The sequence below is a fragment of the Mytilus edulis genome, chromosome 3 (genome assembly GCF_963676685.1).
Source record: "Mytilus edulis chromosome 3, xbMytEdul2.2, whole genome shotgun sequence".
NCBI classification, from domain to species: domain Eukaryota; kingdom Metazoa; phylum Mollusca; class Bivalvia; order Mytilida; family Mytilidae; genus Mytilus; species Mytilus edulis.
Genome location: NC_092346.1, coordinates 106514121 through 106536391, shown reverse-complemented (window position 1 = coordinate 106536391; position 22271 = coordinate 106514121). Strand labels below are relative to the sequence as shown.

General features: G+C 32.6%; 1 protein-coding gene across 1 annotated transcript; it reads right to left on the bottom strand.

Annotated features, from left to right (window-relative positions):
* Nucleotides 1-142: 142 nt before the first annotated feature.
* On the bottom strand, nucleotides 143-20747 carry LOC139518119 (protein FAM43A-like). The gene is made up of 2 exons (XM_071309791.1): nucleotides 19376-20747; nucleotides 143-3408 (listed from the first exon to the last, which is right to left on the bottom strand). Exon 1 carries the CDS (start codon nucleotides 20370-20372, stop codon nucleotides 19395-19397), a length of 978 nt encoding a protein of 325 aa, XP_071165892.1. The 5' UTR covers nucleotides 20373-20747; the 3' UTR covers nucleotides 143-3408; nucleotides 19376-19394.
* Between the last annotated feature and the right edge of the window lie 1524 nt (nucleotides 20748-22271).

The following is a 22271-nucleotide window of genomic DNA, read 5'->3' as shown; positions in this document are numbered from 1 at the left end:
GAGCAAAAAATATGGCCATTTCGGACTGAGCAGCTTGTGAAAACTAAAAGCTTCGCAGTAGATTGTCGATATGTATTAGATGACCACACACAGATCAGGGAACTACACTTTATATGTCTGCAGATTTTTAACTAAAAACAACTTAGGAAATCTGTGTTTATCTAAAATAACATCAATACATGATTATAATTTATAATAATATATTTCATGATATAAGAATACAATAAGGTTACTGGTACGAAAAATAACAAATGTTTCAATATACAATAAAATAATGAATTAATATCACTCCATATACTAACAAAATGGAGCGGCATTCAAATATTCTATGAAGAAATAATACTTTTAATCATACTGATATACAACGTTATCTTAACGTATGTGTACAACCATTTCTGTATTGTTATTGAAACTTGTTACTGAATCGATACAAAATAAGAAAATGTCTTCTGTCAGTCTGCCTTAGAGTTAAGTTTACCTAAAACTAATAGAGAATATGCGGAATATACCGAAGAAAACCTGTTCTGTAGGCAATGTCTCTTTGTTTGTAAGTAGGATCTTTCTGTATCTTTGATTCCTAACCCTAACCCTTCTTACTTTATCAACGTTAAAGACAGTGGGTTCTTTCTACTTAGTTTAAAATGCAACAGCCAAAAAAAATCGTTATAATAACGTATGATGTCTTCTATAATAAAAGCAAACATAGAAAAATACTCCTATCATCCTACCAAGTAAGCATGTATAAATAGTATAATTACAGAAATGATTGTTCATTAACACTTAAAAAAGACTGGCCGTCTCAGTAGCGAAGACTGTTCTTTTTCTAGACAAAAAGTCATGTTGAAAATATAAATCTATAATTATACGTACACTGATTATCAAGCGTTTATTCTCCTTGACATCAAACTTAATATTTCTATTATAATCCATAAAAAAGAGGAAAAATATTATAACAATCATGTCCATGAACTTAAAATATATTAATAATCTCTTGACACAGAGATATGTTTCGTCTTTCAGTTATTTTGATGTAAAATACAAGTTCTGAAACAAAAATATCAATACCTTAACATGTGCATAATGCAAAACAGTCAAAGTAAATAAACAATCATGATTAAAGATGCAGGTCCAAAAATATCCGTGATAATATACTAGTATGCCAATGACAATACAACTACATACCAATTATCATTATTTTTTTCTTGTGGTTTCCCCTTAATTTACCTATTTACAAACATTAAAAATTTGGATAAGCAATTGTTAAGACCATAACTGAAAGTACAGGACCAAATATTTTTGTGGAAATGAAACATGTCAATGCGTATACAACTGCAAGCAAATAGCTTTAGTGGTTCCCCTTACAAACTTTTAACTGACTTCATTACACACTTTCAGATTCTCAATTATTTTTCACGGAATGGAATTAAAAAAAAATGCATCTAAATGTTAACACTCGGATAAAACAAACAAAAAGGACAAGATATCGAATACTGATAAAAGACTTGAGACAATTGATTGGGAAATCACCGGATTTCAATTAAATTTTTGAAATCTTTTTATAAAATATCAAAGTCAAATTTATAAAATATCAAAGTCAAATTTATAATATAGGAAAGACATTATTTGGTATACGATTTCCAATTTTCAAGAAGTTATAATGTCGAACAACTGATTACGCACAGTCTAATACCATAAATACAAATATAAATACAACCCTGTATAAATCATAACTCTATGACATTAGGTATAATGCATTACATACAGGCTAAAATATTATTTCCTTGTCTTATAATTTAATGAATAATGCATATTTATGTTTTTTGACATGCTAGTAATTAATTTTACATAACAGATTATTTTAACACATAGTCTTAATTTACCGTGAAAATACCGCAACATATCTGCATTGCATAAAATAATTATCAAAATATTGCAACCGTTGATATTGGGAGTAGTCTGACATAAAAAAAAAAGGCATTATAACAGAATGTAGCAAAAAAAAAAAAAAATAATGAACAAATTCCTATGATTTTGTTAAGTAATGGTCCACAGCTGTCTGTGTTTTTTAATATACCAAGGGCAGATGATAAATATTATGTTCATGGTCAATGAATCTGTAAATATTAAATATGTATTTGTCTAAGCGTGAATTATATTTTCCTTCTTGATTTACGTAATCAAAACGTATTATTTAACAAAACTATTTTGTCCCGAAGTTTCTAAACGGTCATGTGCCCTGTCAGGATGCGCAAGGTGTTACTAAACGGCCACGGGTCTCGTCAGGGTGCGCAAGGTGCTACTTAACGGCCACGGGTCTCGTCAGGGTGCGCAAGGTGCTACTTAACGGCCACGGGTCTCGTCAGGGTGCGCAAGGTGTTACTAAACGGTCACGAGTCTCGTCAGGGTGCGCAAGGTGTAACTAAACGGTAATTGGCCTTGTCAGGATGCACAAGGTGTTATCACACTCTCACGAGTCTCGTCAGGGTGTGCAAGGTGTTACTAAACGGTCACGGGTCTCGTCAGGGTGAGCAATGTGTTTCTAAACGACCATGTGTCTCGCCAGGATATAAAAAGTTTGTGTAGATATTTTTATTTGTCAATGGTAATGTGATAATCTAAATCTCCGTTTAGGAGAAGGACGATGACAGTTATATGCAAATATTCCATTTATCAATAAATCTTTATTCCACTTTTAAAATTATCAGGACAATGTCTTCCAGAAAAAAAAATATACCCGGATCAAAACATTTTCTATAAAAGCCGATTGATAATTAAAACAGATCTTAACTCAGGTGTGACGAAAAGGTTTGGACAGCAGACATAGTATGAAACTATAAAGGGACGGCAGGCGTAAAACTATATACCCATTGCAAGCTAAGGCAAGAAAATAAGTATGAATATTATTCGAAAATTTGGATGCACTTTTAAAATTAAAAAAAATTGAGTTTGTAATGTTGATATGTCTGTCAAAAAGAGGAAAAGAATTTCGTGTCAAAATGAAACATTTCAATTTCCAAACAGAATGACATGTTAACTATCTTCAGTGTTTAATGATTGTTCCATAGGATTTTTATCATGAACAGCGAAAACAACACGAAAGTGGTTAACGGTTGGCAGTGATAAAAAAAAATACAGAAAGTTAATGGCCTCCTTAGTTTTCTTTGAAATGAAATTTAACTTGCTTACTACGACAATAAAGATTGTTCAGATGGGTAATTCGTAGAACGTTTGTACAAATCTTGAATAGGTTTAACATAACAATAAATAGAAATGTACAATATATAAATCTGTAAGAAATACGTTTTAGTTGTAAACTTCTTCCTCTTCAGAATACTGATGTCTTTATATACACTAGTTTTAGTATTAGGAGTCTTGTGTAGCACTTGTAAGCCTCAATTTGTCTGTTTTCTGAAATAAAGAAAATAACGTTAAAAAGGAGAACGTAACAATACACAATTCTATATAACGACACCTACAAGAAAAAGTTTGGTGTTTGGTGAAATGTGTATTTTTGTAATGCTAGTAATTGTTAAAATATTCTTCACTTAAGAGAAAATACCTATTCATTTATTTCGTACCAATGCAAGACGTTTCGACCAAGGCACTGCCGAATTGACCAGTCATTTCGGCCAAAGATTGTAAATACGTTTCGGCCATAGTTTTGATTGTTTTAAAGGGAGGAAAAGATAATTTATTCTAGAAGCAGAAGTTTAAAAAAAATGGAATAATACATTTTTATTCTACAACTTACTGTTGCATACAGTTGCTTACATCCATTTAACTTGACTAGTTGTATCATTGGCAATTACACCATATCTCATTATTTGTATATAGCGTAGTCATTGCCACACCATATCTCATTATTTGTATATAGCGTAGTCATTGCCACATCATATCTCATTATTTGTATATAGCGTAGTCATTGCCACATCATATCTCATTATTTGTAGATAGCGTAGTCATTGCCACATCATATCTCATTATTTGTATATAGCGTAGTCAATCCCACATCATATCTCATTATTTGTATATAGCGTAGTCATTGCCACACCATATCTCATTACTTGTATATAGCGTAGTCATTGCCACATCATATCTCATTATTTGTATATAGCGTAGTCATTGCCACATCATATCTCATTATTTGTATATAGCGTAGTCATTGCCACATCATATCTCATTGTTTGTATATAGCGTAGTCATTGCCACACCATATCTCATTACTTGTATATAGCGTAGTCATTGCCACATCATATCTCATTATTTTTATATAGCGTAGTCATTGCCACACCATATCTCATTATTTGTATATAGCGTTTAAAAATTACAGCGGAAATACAGTCATGATTTTTTAAGACAAAAAGTAATGAAATTAACAGTTAAAGTCTGGACAAGTTGACAATTTGTAAACTGATATATTTTTTTTTTCATTTTGCGCCTGCAAGGTGACCCTGTTAACACTTTATGTTGTAACGATGTGATTGTCATGTGTCAATCATACACCCATTTCATGTTCAAGATCCATCAAATTCTACTTAATTATAGTCAAATTTAAGGCCATGCCAAATGAATTATGTAGAAAGGTAACACATACATCGCTCGCTTTTATCAAGTAACAAAACGCCAACAAAAGCAAAGAGATTTCGAGATAGAAAAAAGTAACGGCAACATCCGTCGTGTTTCTGATGTTAAGAAAATAAATGGCATACTATCATTGCTGCAGTTACATTTTCTAATATTAGTTACTCAAATTTGCATCCAATCTGTCTTACATCTATTTGTATTGCCATTTCTCTCGATACATATCATACAGGTACACGAAACTTTCGTCAATAAAATTATAGAACGGAATTACTTTTTTACTTAACTTTGGGTTTGAAAAGCACACACAAAAAAAAAATGATCTGACAAAATTTCTCCAATATTTTTTAAAAAGTATTTAAAATAATCACCAAACTAGAGTCTCTAAAGAGCCTGTGTCGCTCACCTTGGTCTATGTGAATATTAAACAAAGGAAGCAGATTGAAAAATGACTACAAAGGTCAATAACTCCTACAGGGGTCAATTGACCATTTCGTTCATGTTGACTTATTTGTAGATCTTACTTTGCTGAAAATTATTGCTGTTTATAGTTTACCTATATCTATAATAATATTCAATATAATAACCAAAAACAGCAAAATGTCCTTAAAATTACCAATTCAGGGGCCGCAACCCAAAAACAGGTTGTCCAATTCATCTGAAAATTTCAGGGCAGATAGATCTTGACCTGATTAACAATTTTACTTCATGTCAGATTTTCTCTAAATTATTTGGTTTTTGAGTTATAAGCCAAAAACTGCATTTTACCCCTATGTTCTATTTTTAGCCGTGGCGGCCATCTTGGTTTGATGGCCAGGTCACCGGACACATTTTTTAAACAAGAAACCCCAAAGATGATTGTGGCCAAGTTTGGATCAATTTGGCACAGCAGTTTCAGAGAAGAAGATTTTAGTAAAAGATATATAAAATTTACGAAAAATGGTTAAAAATTGACTTTAAAGGGCAATAACTCCTAAAGAGGTCAACTGACCATTTTGGTCATGTTGACTTATTTGTAACTCTGACCTTGCTGAACATTATTGCTGTTTACAGTTTACCTATATCTATAATAATATTCAATATAATAACCAAAAACAGCAAAATTTCCTTAAAATTAACAATTCAGGGGCCGCAACCCAAAAACAGGTTGTCCAATTCATCTGAAAATTTCAGGGCAGATAGATCTTCACCTGATTAACAATTTTATCCAATGTCAGATTTGCTCTAAATGCTTTGGTTTTTGAGTTATAAGCCAAAAACTGCATTTTACCCCTATGTTCTATTTATAGCCATGGCGGTCATCTTGGTTAGTTGGCGGGGTCACCGGACACAATTTTTAAACTAGATACCCCAATGATGATTGTGGCCAAGTTTCAAATAATTTGGTCCAGCAGTTTCAGAGGAGAAGATTTTTCTAAAAGATTACTAAGATTTACGAAAAATGGTTAAAAATTGACTATAAAGGGCAATTACTCCTAAAGTGGTCAACTGATCATTTTGGTCATGTTGACTTATTTGTAGATCTTACTTTGCTGAACATTATTGCTTTTTACAGTTTATCTCTATCTAAAATAATATTCAAGATAATAACCAAAAACAACAAAATTTCCTTAAAATTACCAATTCAGGGGCAGCAACCTAACAACGGAATGTCAGATTCATCTGAAAATTTCAGAGCAGATAGATCTTAACCTGATTAACAATATTACCCCATGTCAGATTTGCCCTAAATGCTTTGGTTTTTGAGTTATAAGCCAAAAACTGCATTTTACCCCTATGTTCTATTTATAGCCATGGCGGCCATCTTGGTTAGTTGGCGGGGTCACCGAACACAATTTTTAAACTAGATACCCCAATGATGATTGTGGCCAAGTTTGGTTAAATTTGGCCTAGTAGTTTCAGAGGAGAAGATTTTTGTAAAAGTTAACGCCGGACGCAGGACGACGACGGACGACGACGACGCCGGACGCCGGACGCCAAGTGATGAGAAAAGCTCACTTGGCCCTTTGGGCCAGGTGAGCTAAAAAGTAAGACAATTCGTTCTTTTTAAGGAATACCCTCCAATTACAGCAAGGACAGTTGTGTGGAATAAAGATTGTAATAGAATACTCAGGCTTTAATTCTGTCTTATGGGATTAAATTCAATTAAAAATTCGAAATTTTCATATCATAAGCTTTACTACGTGCATGTAACTTCAGAATTAAGCAAAACGTTTCGAAAGACGCCTTCATTTTTGATCCTTTTACTTATTGATCTTTGAACTAAAACATCAATCGAAACTCAATTTAATAATTACTTATGATTATATAATAAATAATTTACGCTAAGATATCTTATTCTAAGATCGTCAAATTATAAAGCTGGAACAAACTGTTGTTAATTCATTAAAATATTGCATGAAGAACAAGAATGTGTCCATAGTACACGGAGGCATTACCATACGAAAGATCACATAATAGGGAACATGTGTTGTAAGTTTCAAAATGATTGGACTTCAACTATTCATCAAAAACTACCTCGACTAAAAACTTTAACCTGAAGCTACACAGATAGACGGACGGACTGACGAAGGGATGCACAGACCAAACAACACAATGGCCCTATAGGTTGAGCATACATATAAAATCTGCAATCACATAATGTAATGTTATGAGTTATAAACTGTTGACACACAGACCGAACAACACAATTGTCCTAGGTTGAGCATACATATATAAATCTGCGATCACATAATGTAATTTTATGAGTTATAAACTGTTAACACAGAGATATGTCTGGCCTGTCGGCAGAAAATTAAAAAGACAATCGGAAGGACAGCTTATTTAATTGCTGATTACTAGTAATTGAAAGTTGCTGGACCTTGATAATTTTCATTTGACCTACCGAATCAGACTATTTACCGGGTTTGTAATAACGAGTAAAACGACAGGTTTTGAAACTTACAACTGTGGAGCAGGATCTGCTTACCCTTAAGGAGCATCTGAGATCATCCACATTTTTTGTTGAGTTCGTGTTGCTTAGTCTTTAGTTTTCTATGTTGTGTTTTGTGTACTGTTATTTGTCTTTTTGTCCTTTTTCTTTTTTTAGCCATGGCGTTGTCAGTTTATCTTCGATCTATGAGTTGTCTGTCCCACTGATATCTTTCGCCCCTCTTTTTTAAACTGATTTTTATAGTTTCTTCGTATGTCGTGCTGTAACACCACTGTTCTAAGTTTGGGGAGATTGAGCGCTCACAAACAGGGCTTCGAAATAGTCACCAGACTGATATGTTATGATAGTAATGCAACTTTATAAAAAATATTGATCTTTGGCAGAAAAGTTATTAATGTTGACGCCGCCTACTGTCCCCACAGGGTGGGTAATACCTAGGTTTCGCCCTCCATGAATTTCATCGCAAGCAAGAAAAAAAACCCACATATGTTACAAATCATTAAAATTCAACTTCAAATCGAATTTGACGTCATTCTGTTCAGTAGATGCTGAGAAAAGTGATTAAGTTTTTATACAAGTATAGTACAAAGTATCGCCAAACAGAAAGTAGGTATCTATATGCACACATCAGTTTCTGAGAATATTGTGACAAAACATGTGTTTTGTGTATATTTCTGGCTGTACACAAATGAGCATTTACCTACTTTATTGTTATAACATTTTAACATAATAGTTATATAAAACACATGTTGTGATGGGCTCTGATCCTGTCCATAACGTTATAGTATGGTATTTGTTTTCTGTTTTGCTTTTTCCAATCATATTGTGATGTAAAATGATGCCCTTTATGGGTTCTTGATTAGATTAATAATTTAAAAATGCTTATCTCTTATCTTATTATCTTATATCCCTTTTATCTAAACAAGACTAGCGATGTGATCTCTCTTGGTCCAAACATAACAAGACTTTTGATATGGTCTTGAGAAAAGTAAAAGCCTATATGTTGTATTTGGTGACTTATCAATTCTAAACAATTATTTTGTAACATGTGTACATTTGATACTTGTGTGTATAATGATTTACTATAATCATAGTACGTTTAATCATACTATAATTGTAGTACGTTTAATCATTCAACTTGAACGTAACATGGCATAGTCCCCCCAATGTTTGGCATGGTTCCAGGTATAGAAGTTATACCGTCACAATTATATAAATACCAATTATATATCAAGATAATCTTATTTATCATGGTTAATTCAAAATATACGAGAAGTTCAAGGTCATTTCCTGACAAGGAATAGTAAAATCAATTTGTGTTCAAGAGAATTTAGAAATAAAAATATTTGAAATCAATGAAATCATTAAAATATTATCTGTGTTAATATCAAATAGAAACAAATGCAAGAACTGTACGAGTCGAGAATTTTAAAGATAAGTTCTTTGGCTCGCCGCACCAGTTACCAGATATCAAGACAGAGCTGAGAACACTACCGTATAAATGATCACGGGACAAGTATATATAAGATTACCATTAATTAGATTGCAACGTGTGTATTCAAATGTATATATGCTGAGACTATCCTCGTATTTATATTTAAGAGTCGACCTATTTTTGTGTTTTGGTCAAATGAAATAAACCGTTCATTCACTTCTATTCCATTTAATTGTTCCACTTATTAAATCTAGGGTTAAATGGTTGGAAAAACTCCATAAATGTCAACTGTATGAATTCAAAAAAATCTTTAACAGTTCATTTATCTTTGATTGTGAACCACCTCCCCTCCCCCTTATGGATTTATATAGTTGATGTATATAATTTACATGTTCTACTGAAGATGCTTAGTTAGGGACCCTCTTTCTTAAAATCCTCCATTAGAGTACGAAAACTTCTCTGAATTATGCAAGCATAAATTGAAAATAGTATTTTACTTCTTGTATGGTCTTTGTTATATAAGTTAAAAAGGCGAAATTGGTAAATTTGAATTGTTTACATGTTTCTATGAGCTTTGAAAGTTTAATGAATGTTCGAACTTTCTTATATATGATTTTGAACATCTATTGAATGTATTTGAGATATTTGTACACTCTTTATTTATAGACAAATTTATATTTGAGATATTTGTACACTCTTTATTTATAGACAAATTTTCATAAGACAGTTGATTGTGGTAGGTGCAAATTCACATGGATCTTTTAGTGCAAAAAGGATATAATTCCACGAAGAACACAGAGGATATAATTCCACGGAGAACATAAAAAATATAATTCCACGGAGGACATAGAGGATATAATTCCACTGAGAACATAAAGGATATAATTCCACGGAGTACATAGAAGATATAATTCCACGGAGAACATGAAGGATATAATTCCACGGAGGACATAAAGGATATAATTCCACGGAGGACATAGAGGATAAACTTCCACTGAGAACATAGAAGATATACTTCCATGGAGGATATAAAAGATATATTTCCACGGAGTACAAGGAAAAATATACTTCCACCGAGGACATATAATATAAACTTCCACTGAGGACAAAAAAGATATACTTCCACGGAGGACATTGTTAAATACATTTGATTATCTTATAGCTACTGTAGTTACTCTGGTGTTCACACAGGGGTAAAATAAGGTTATTTAACATCATTGAACAGGTTTTATCTCTTAAACAACCACAGGTAACCACATAAAAATATATATGTATAGATAAGAACTAAGAAATGAAAGGGTATGTAGTTCGTTCAGGGTATCGTTTTGGTGATACTGCTGGTGTTTCGAAATTCAAAAGAAATTATAAAAATTTATTGATAAAGCAATTGCTAATGGTAAGACCAATTCGTTAAATTCAAAAAAATAATAACCATTTTAAAATGTCCATTATGTTTTTCACCTACACCTGCATGCTTCAAATTTCGCCTCTACTATTAATGTCTCTCCCCAATTCATGTGTTCGTTAATTCATTCTTAACACATCCGCAGTATATTACTACTCTTTTTGCTTTTATATCTTTATAAGAAATTTCCCCCCGATAGCACTTTACAAAGTGTTGACTAATCAGAAGGTCATCTGATACTGTACTTGAAGCTAGAACATTAGGACAGACAGTGTTTTAATGGTGTCCCATTCTTGATCTTAAATTTAAATTAGTTTTCAAGGTGACTTATTGACCCTTGATAGTATATCCACATGTAATAATATGACCTTCATCAAAGTTATTGATTTTTTTCATGATAAAAAAATAAAAAGAGTTAAACTAAGAGTTGGATAACTAAAAATCTAGTCATTTATTAGTATCTACATTCATGTATAGCAGTATTATGTTAATGTGTTATAGTATCCCTCTAAAGATCTGATCCACTTCTAACTAGTTTTTAACAGTTATTGCGATATTGTTTGTCAGCTTTGTGCTTTACCAAGTTTTTACAGTTAGTGTGATATTGTTTTTCATCTTTGTGTTTGGTTTATTGAATGAGAATTGTTACGTTCTTTTGTGATAGTCATCAGCTTAATTTGGTGTTTGGTTTGTCAAATCAGTAATGTTATACATGTTTTTTTTTGTATTTCACAGACTTTTTCTACCCATGACGTTGCTTGATGGTCTTCTTGTTTTATCGTTTGTACGTGGCATTTCTTTGACTTTGATCAGGCGGCGGCGTTGAGGTTTGTGGTATTCCACTGACTTTGGTTCTTGTTAATTGTTGGTTAAATGGCACCGATGACGTTTGTGGTATTCTACTGACTGGTTCTTGGAAAGTGATGATTACTTGGCAGCATTTAGGTTTGTGGTATTTCTTTGACCTTGGTTTTGATAAGGGTAGATGAGGAGGTGGCGTTGATGTATTTCACTCTTTGTTATGTGATTGTGTTTGCATACATGTATTGTTAGTTTGAGATACGTCACTGTCTGTTGTCCCGTCTTGTTTGCATACATATATTGTTTCATCATTGATATTTGTCCTCGTTTTATACAATTTCGGGAAGTAATGTTTGCTCTATCGTAGTAGGTAAACGGAAAAAAAAGTCACAGGAAAAAAAGTCACTGGAAAAAAGTCACAGAAAAAATGTCACAAGAAAAAAAGTCACAAGGAAAAATGTAACAATATATATTTAAGTATAATTGTTTATCAGAAGTATGTTGGAATGCACATGAAAAATTCACTATTTGCATATATGCAATAGATAACTAATTTTCTGAATGCATGGAAAAAAGTCATTATATACTAGTATCTGATTAATTATCGTAAGTGGTAAATTTGATTTCATGATCAACTAATAATAACTGTAAAAGAATATGTTCTTTTTATTCAAAACTGACTTTTTAATAAACAGGGAAAGCTTATTGTTTCCTTTTATTTAATAATGAGCACAAATTGTTTTTCATTGGCATGGCTTCCTACCAATACAGGTAGTGACAAGTCTTTAAAAAGGGAAATGAGCCACAAGAAGCCACTAAACGATATCAACAGTCCCTATCAATAATTGTTGTAAATACCAAACTATTACTAATGGCAATGAGTTGTTTGTTTACACTCACTCTAAGGATTCTCATCTTAAGAAATCGAAATAACATGTGGTCAAATATATAACATATATATTTAATAATTCAGTGTGACTTTTTTTTATTTTGACTCAAATAAAAGGAAAACTATGTGACTACTTCATACAAAATATATATTGTGACTTTTTTTCCTGTGACCTTTTTTCCTGTGACTTTTTCCGTGCCTTTTTTCCTAGGACTTTTTTCCCTACATTCATCGTATTATGCGCTATTTTTCTCTGTGTTGGAGTTGGTTAGTTGGTGATCATATGCCACACTATTTAATGACTTCGCAATGTCAAATATATTCCATTCTTATACAAATGTGGGTCAAACCCTATAAACACGAAAAACGGTAACAATACACACCTACATGTGTTTATACACGTGTAACAATTATCCCCAGGGACCTTGTAACAATACACACCTACATGTCTACGTACACGTGTAATAGTGTAACTAACCCCAGGGACTCTGTTACAATACAAATATATTGGAATGGTAACAAATAACCATCGGTTTACAATTCTATTACCGTAATAAAGATGACATTTAAACCGTCGATATATATAAAACAATCTTATCCTTTTCTACGTAACAAAACTAAATAGTCTGGCTCAGTGTTTTCTATCTTATCTATTTACAATATTGCGTATTTTAGACTTATTTTAAATGAAACCACAACAAATGAAGTTATCGAAACAATATTTAAAACCTAAATTTCAGATTTACTAATAAGAAGAGGTTAAAAATCACAAAAATACTGAGCTCCGAGGAAAATTCAATTGGAAAGTCCCTAATCATACTGTCATGGTAAAATTAAATGACAAAACACATCAAACGAATGGGACAACAACTGTCATATTCCCGACTTTATGCAGGCATTTTCAAATGTAGAAAACAACACAACGTGAAGGGTGGGTGGATGACACATTTCAATTTTGATTAATAATGATTTAATCGTCGATATTTCTGTGCCTTTTCGCACAAAAAAACGGCAAATAATAACATTCCAGTTCTCATTTACAAATTTCATTTTGGACAAGATGGCATAATTTATTATTTCCACTGCTTGCACCAAATGACTGATGTGTCGGAACAAACCATTCATTTAAGATTGGGAAAAAAACCAATCAAAATCCAGGAATATTTAAAGATTTAATACAAAATTCTTCCATAATTGACCTATGAACACATGAATTTGTATGAAATATTAAGGCAAACAGTTCATATGCCCCAAATCAAAATACTACAGGATACAGTTCATAAGCCCCTAATCAAAATACTTAGGCAAGAAGTTTTTAAAAAAAATTAAAAAAAAAGATGTTGGTTTGTAAAATACACCTAGGTCTGTAAAAAACATTTAGGTTTGTAAAATACACATAGGTCTGTAAAATGCATGTAGGTCTGTGAAATACATGTAGGTCTGTAAAATACATTTAGGTTTATAAAATACATTTAGGTCTGTAAAATACATTTAGGTCTGTAAAATACATGTAGGTTTGTAAAATACATTTAGGTACATAAAATATATGTAGGTTTGTAAAATACCTTTAAGTCTGTAAAATACATTAAGGTCTGTAAAATACATTTAGGTCTGTAAAATACATGTAGGTTTGTAAAATACATTTAGGTCTGTAAAATACATGTAGGTCTGTAAAATACATTTAAGTCTGTAAAATACATGTAGGTCTGTAAAATACATGTAGGTTTGTAAAATACACCTAGGTCTGTAAAATACATGTACATGTAGGTCTGTAAAATACATTTAGGTCTGTAAAATACATGTAGGTTTGTAAAATATACCTAGGTCTGTAAAATACATTTAGGTCTGTAAAATACATGTAGGTTTGTAAAATACATTTAGGTCTGTAAAATACATTTAGGTCTGTAAAATACATGTAGGTTTGTAAAATATATTTAGGTCCGTAAAATACATGTAGCTCTGTAAAGTACATTTAGGTCTGTAAAATACATTTAGGTCTGTAAAATACACATAGGTCTGTAAAAAAGACATGTAGGTTTTTAAAATACATTTAGGTCTGTAAAATACATTTAGGTCTGCAAAATACATTTAGTTTTGTAAAATACATGTAGGTCTGTAAAAAAAACATGTAGATTTGTAAAATACATTTAGGTCTGTAAAATACATTTAGGTCTGTAAAATACACGTAGTCTGTAGAATACATATAGGTCTGTAAAAATATTGTGGGTCTGTAAAATACATGTAGGTATGTATTTAGGTCTGAAGAATACATGTAGGTGTATAAAATTCATGTACAGGTCTGTAAAATACATGTAGTCGGTCTGTAAAATACATGTAGCCGGTCTGTAAAATGCATGTAGCCGGTCTATAAAATACATGTAGCCGGTCTGTAAAATACATGTCAGTTAGGATGTAAATAATGAAGTACCTTGTACGTTAAGCTAATTCCATCAGTGATATTAAGAATCCAACAGAAAAAAATCGTTTAAACCCTGAATAATGTGCTTAATTATTTTCAAGTCAACATTTAGATTTCCTTTGAAAAATTAAATTGGTCCTTCGTCTTTAACAATATATATGAGTTTGTATCAAATTGGAAGAATTCATTAAAATGTATATTCATGTGATTTTTAACAAAACAAGATTTGTTCAGTGATAAACTTTAGTTCTGCAATGTAATGTGTTTCATAAAACCTCACTCGATTGAAAGAGATTAGATCATAGGGATGATTACGAGACAATCCAACAATCCACAAATGCGAGGAAAATTCAAGAAACTGAAAATAACAGAAAAATCAATACAATAAAAGCACCTCAAGTCATTGATTTTTAGTTCAGAAAACCTTACCTCACTTGTTCAATAAACTTAATCAAATAATTTATTTAGTAAAACTATATAATCATGATTCACAGACCATTAGCGAATATCCACTTTATTTGACCTTATTACCAAGGAACCTATAAGTAAAATGGGACGTTTCATTGCCTTCTTATGTCTGAAACTGTCCGCAGGCCGTACATAAAACACAAGACATACATACCGAACGCCTTTATGAAAAGGAGGTGTATTGTTTAACCGTTATATAATTGAATAATAAATTGTAAAGTGACATACACAATTGCAAGTCTGCATTTTAATTGTATTAATGAATCATATCCCAAATGATATAATTCCTGTGTTTTTGCAACTACAGCGAAACCGAAAACAGCATTAAAACAGCAAAAAGAATGCCTCTAGTGCATGGTTTAAGCTGAACGTTTCTTTCCGTGAAAGAGTTTTTTTAATTGTCCCGTTGATTATAGATTTTATCTATATCTAGTTTTAAACATGAAACTTATACTATTTATACCATTAAGACATTACATTATGTATACCTATTTTTAAACATAACATTATTTATAAATGTCCAAGCCACAATGTATAAAAAAAAGTTTATAGGTCAGAAAGTACTGCCTACAACACGGAGTCTTGGCTCACATCAAACAGCAAACTATACAGGGCCCCCAATAAGAAAAGCGTAAAACAATTCAAACCGGGATTCCAAAAGGTCTAATCTATATGTATATAAAACATCAAAAACACCTATAAACCACACTAACAAACGACAACCACTGAACAACTGGCTCCTGACTTAGGATAGATGCATAAAAATGCAGCGGGTTTAAACGTATTAATAGGCGCCAACCTTCACCCTCACCTTAACCAGTAGTGTAACACTACATGCCTTGATAGCCTGTCTATATAAAGTTTTTGTAAAGTTGATTATTTTCCCTTCTTCAAACTTCAAGCGATTACGTCTAAATGTCATAAATCATACACACAATCAGATTATCAACAGTGTGCACTACTTGCATCGTAATGTATTATTTCTAAACCAATAATACTTTTGTCAGTTTATATATATAAACATGACGTTTAAGTATCTATTATAATTTATAAGCAGGACTTGAGGACGCATTCTTTACCACTAAATTTCAGTAACTATATGAACCGTATCAAAATATGATCAGGTTTCATGAAATGGCGAAAAAAATAAAATTTAAAGTTTCATTGTATAATGAGTGTCTACAACGTTAACGAATTTCAACCTGTTCATGAAAATCACCAACCCACCAGCCTTCATCTGATGTTTGTTTTCTTGCTTATTAGCAACCTCGAAAGTTAGCTTCTTCTAGTATCTAGATCCCAATTATATAATCGGTTACATATATAAATCGTTTGATGATTCTAACAACTTCCGAAAACCATACTCCATCGTAATCAATTGAATTACAACAAGTTCAATAAAACTGATGAATATACAAGAGTTTGATGAATATGGAACATGCAAGATTTTATTGACTGCGCAGGGGCGGATCCAGCCATTTTAAAAAGGGGGTTCCTAAACCAGGAAAAAGGGGGGTTCCAACTACATGTCCCCATTCAAATGCATTGATCTAACCCCCGGAAACCGCCGCCCCCCCTCCCTGAATCCATGCCTGCAGTGCGTAAAGATACTCTGCAATGTTTCGTCATTTGTGCGACTGACTTGTAAAATACTATCATGTGAATAAAGGAAAGCATGTACATTTATCTTCAGATACAAATAAAGATACTTAATGCACTGTTTGTATCGAATTCAAATATGCATATTTGTCTATGTATGTTAATGGAAATATGAAATGTGTGCATTTGATTTTTTTTAACAAGAGCTGTATAATATACACTTTGCACGTTAAAAAACGGTCTATCACTGATAGGAGCTAAATTCGACTTTACTAGAGGATCCTTCTTATTGTTTCAATGTGTGTCTTGTTCTGAAAAAAATCTGTTATCTTTATTTTCAATGTGACCATACATAGATAGGTTGTAATCCAATACAAGGGATCAATCAGCCAGAAACCTCGAATAACGGGCTGACGGACGAATGGATCGACGGGAATACGGGATAAAAACTATACAAATATATAGCCCCTTTACTTCGAATCCAGCAGCAATTTTCAGTCAAATGCACGTTTTAGCCAAATATGTATTTCCACATTCATATATACATGCATATAAGCATACGAATGTCCACGTGACTGGGGCTTTATGTTCTCCTAATTTAATCTCTCATATATAAGAACGGGAACGGTAACACATGAACATCAACCAACAAAGTTATATAATTTCTCGTTAGAATGGTAACACATGTATATCAACCTGTTTTGATAGAAACGTCGCATAAGCGATATGATATATGTATACAAATTCTAAATATGTCATTAAAATATAAACATTTACGCATTTATGTACATAGAGGTTGGCTTAGTGAACATTTTAAAAATGAACTTCAGAACTGTAAACATGTTGGTATAATTTAGATCCATATTTGTATACTTTACTTCAGTTAAACGTAATAAAGAGGTATGGTGAATTTCCCCTGTATTTGTATCTCTCTCATCCCAAACAATAAATGCCAAATGTCATTGGAACTGGAAATAAATTTACAAATTTGTTAATGTCCCATCCGAAGCCCTTACACAAATTTACTTCGTGAGCGGGATTATCTCGCTGTGGTGGTTTTGTGCTGTTTTCTGTTCTTGGGTATCTTTTTTTTTTTAAATCCCTGCTTGCATTCACAATTTTATATATCATAAACATGTACATGACTTTGAAACGTTGAAGGTTGTTACATTTTATACAAAATTGCGTAATTTTACACGTTCTCAGTTTTGCATCGAATGGTATTTTTCATTCACTCCGTCTTTCAGCAATTATCGCCAATATGAAATCCGAGTTGGCCACATTTTGTGAAATTGCGTTTTTGAGCTTCTTCAGATATAGTTATCAGAATATGTGGTATGAGTGCAAATGGGACAACTCTCCATCCAAGTCACAATTTATAAAAGTAAATCATTATAAGTAAGGTACGGTCTTCAACACGGAGTCTTGGCTCACATCGTTAAACACTAAAACAAACCATAAAGAGCCCCTAAACAACAATTGTATAAAACCATTCAAACGGGAAAACCAAAGGTCTAATCTACTAGTAAATAATAATAAAAAAAAATAGGAACGAGAGACACTTATGAACCACATCAACAAACAGCAACTGATGAACATTAGATTCCTGACTTAGGACAAGTTCAAATTATTTACATCGGGTTTAAACGTTTTAATGGCACCAAACCTTCACCCTTATATGAAACAATAGTGTAACACCAAAACATAGAAAGACACACTATAACATATCAATTGAAATGGCTAAACTCAATCAAAAGACATATTAAAACAAGTGAACTTACACTAAACTTATAAATTTGATCTATGATACAATGTATATTTTGGTAATTTCTTTAAAAGGTAAACCAACTTTTTGTTAGACCCCGAAAAACACACATGGAGCTATTATACTGAGAATTTACGTTCTGATTTAAACACATTTAAAAATAGTTCAAGTTGGAAATAAATTCTAGGGAATTGATCATATATGACATTTATGTATTAAGCTACATGTATGAAAAGAACCCACATAAATTACGCAAGTTGGTCTCGTCACAATAGAAAACACACATATTTACAAAATAGATGGAGTTAATAGCAGCTACATGTAGCAGGCCTCATAGATTTATCTCTACCATCATACAGGAGAATAAGAGGATGAAAAACGGAAATGGAATCAATATATTTTTAATTGACAAAGGACTAGCAAATGGTTTACCAAAAGTTTCATCCACAACATTCTAAAACACTCATTATCTGTAAGAATAGCCAAAACTTGGAATAAACTGTCAGATACAATAACTAAAGCCTCCCTCCATAAATGCCTTTAAAAATCTGCTAAGACAATTGCAAGCATCAGTTACACGAAGAGATATTCTTCAATAATTATATACGTCGCCCAGAACATTATTTATATTCAAGGTGATTTTCTGTACATATGAATACACCAAAAAATGGGAGCACGCAATCCTCTTTTATGGAATATGTGCTTAAAGCTAACATGCAATTTATAACTGATATTCGGGTAAAGACAGTGGTATTCTTTCTCAATCAAACAATATCAAATGTCATGTATAATGACCCCAACTCGCTTAATGTTATTTGATTTACATGAATAAGTTTTGGACCACTGTGGATAGAAAAGGTTTAAATTGGTTGTTGATGAAGAAATATTGTGTCTTTAATGTCCAGGTGCAAGTATTTCATGTTTTTGCTTTAACATATATATTTTTGTATACTCTTGTTTTTGCTTTAACAAGTCCCCTTAGTTGATAGTCTAAGTTAAGTCTTTAGTGTATTCTTTGAAAGTATGATATAATACGATGTCTTGTCAATATTTGGAAATAAAACAAGACCAGGGGGCTTACCTGTCATAGTTGTACAAGATTATAAACATGTCATCACTGTACGTTCTTCTAGAACTTCCCCTGACGGATTCTCACATACTTCGCCCTCTAGACTTGTACTATCTATCGTGTTCACACCGTCTTTGATCCCTTCTTGATCTTGCTCGTGAAAACCAGACTCAGAACTTTCATCATCTGAGTCACCGTTTAAACAGAATTGTACATCACTATTCAATTTTAATTCGTCTATATTGTTTCCGATTTCAAGGTCTATAACACGATTACTAAGAGAATCCACATCAATTGGTTTGCCCCCCAAGTCTAATGCTCTAACCGTGGGTGATTGTGGTTCTTCTTCATCGAGCATGTCATCTTCCTCGTCGATTTCTGCTAATTCTTCATCAATTGGGTCCTCCCATATGTCACCTAGTTTGGGTGCCGTGTTTGATTTTGAAATTGGTGGTTTGAATTTTTGTCCTGTGCTCAAAAACTGAGTCCTTTTAGGCAAAATTTCACCGGACTGAGGTAATGAATTAGTTCTTTGCAACACTAATCGTGAATTCTGTTTCCGTGTTTTTTCTCTGCAAAATTCCTTTAAGGCAAATTTAAGTTTCTCGTGTAATTGAACTGCAAGTGCCTTCGCCTTTGCCTCGGTTTTGCACAAAACTGCATGACATCGTAGTTCAACTTTCATTTTCTTACCTTCATGTCTATAAACCCAGACAAATAATCTAGGGTATTTTGGGTGAGCAATACAATAAGAAATACGATGAGCACGGTATTCAGTGATCCCCTGCTCTTTTGTGTAGGCACTCAGTCCAGAACTCGTGATTGTCAACTTCATTTCCAAACCAGGATGTGAACTTCGCGTATAATTATTCCAGATAATTGTTACTGGCTTGTCAACACAACCCTCTCCTTTCATCATAGCGGTTTGTACATTCCCAAGATATCGAACTTTAAATGTAGGTTCTTTTTCACTTATTGCCAAACTCTTTTTCCAGTTAAAAAGACTCATTTTGATGTTTACAGTTTTTGCTTAATTCCTCATAAATAAATATCATAAGCCGAATTCCTATTCATCTTGAATGTTCCCATTATGATCTTTTGATCAGTAGACTACCGGTGAACATAAGTAAAATAGGTAATGAATTAACGTCACTGACCTTAATCTTTACGCCCCAGTCCACTTAGGTATTTCACCTGTGTGGAGGTCAAAGATGCATTCATTAACAAATTTCTTGTATCCTTCAACTTCCTTGTGAACATAGAAATGTATGTTTTTTCTTCTTCTGTTTACGTTCCTCCTACCCAAACATGGTCAATTTCAACTGTCAATTATGTGTAATACATTTCGCACACCTTTACAGGTGGTAATGATTTACGGTCACGTGGTATAACATAGGTAAATCGATTGGTTTTATAAAAACTATTACCTCTGCAGATATGAACATTGTTTAAAACGACAATAATTGAATTATTCGCTGAAAATTGTCACCTCTTTACTGTCTGAGTGATGAATTTTATTAATTTCATAGTTTTGATTTTAAATATTTTAAAAGATATTGACCAATTCATTTTATTTTCATTCGAGATGATTAAAGCTGAATAACATGAACAACATGTTAAGCCTTTCCAATTATGACAGAAATTTATATTTAACTCTAAAATCCGATTACATTTCATTAGCCATGGCAACGCCTCGAAAAAATAGAATAGATAAGAGATGGCATAAAAATAATGAGAATTAATAATTCCTGGTATTAAAATTAGTTGACATCATGTTGACGAATTCTGTAGGAAAATAAGAAGGATTAAAATAAGATGTGGGGTATGCGTCTAAGACCCACCAACCCAACGACACAAATTACCAACGAAGACATGTAGATGTTAATATAGATAACCTTATAATATCAAGCTCTAAATCTCCACAGTTTAAAAATGTGAAAATTTAAAGGAGACTTACAACGATAACAATACAATATTTTAATTATTATCTACAATAATGAAGTAATAAAAGTAAAGGTTCAACAGAAATACAAATAATCCTGATCTGATATGGAAAAAGTGGAGTAGAAGATACAAAACGAAGGCAAAACAAATCTCCCTTCAGAACCCAAATCTCCCTTCAATACCCAAATCTCCCTTCAGAACCCAAATCTCCCTTCAGAACCCAAATCTCTCTTCAGTACTCAAATCTCCCTTTAGTATCCAAATCTCCCTTCAGTACCCAAATCTCCCTTCAGTACCCAAATCTCCCTTCAGAACCCAAATCTTCCTTCAGAACCCAAATCTCCCTTCAGTACCCAAATCTCCCTTCAGTACCAAAATCTCCCTTCAGAACCCAAATCTCCCTTCTGTACCCAAATCTCCCTTCAGTACCCAAATCTCCCTTCAGTACCCAAATCTCCCTTCAGAACCCAAATCTCCCTTCAGTACCCAAATCTCCCTTCAGAACCCAAATCTCCCTTCAGTACCCAAATCTCCAAATAACGAAAGACAACACAATTATTTCTTCAACACCCAAATCTCCAAATAACGAAAGACAACACAATTATTTCTTCAACACCCAAATCTCCAAATAACGAAAGACAAAATCTCCAAATAACGAAAGACAACACAATTATTTCTTCAACACCCAAATCTCCAAATAACGAAAGACAACACAATTATTTCTTCAACACCCAAATCTCCAAATAACGAAAGACAACACAATTATTTCTTCAGTACCCAAAACTCCAAATAACGAAAGACAACACAATTATTTCTTCAACACCCAAATCTCCAAATAACGAAAGACAACACAATTATTTCTTCAACACCCAAATCTCCAAATAAGGAAAGACAACACAATTATTTCTTCAACACCCAAATCTTCATATAACGAAAGACAACACAATTATTTCTTCAACACCCA

Coding starts and splice junctions, on each gene's coding strand:
- LOC139518119 (XM_071309791.1), bottom strand. CDS start 20,372: ATGAGTCTTTTTAACTGGAAAAAGAGTTTGGCAATAAGTGAAAAAGAA.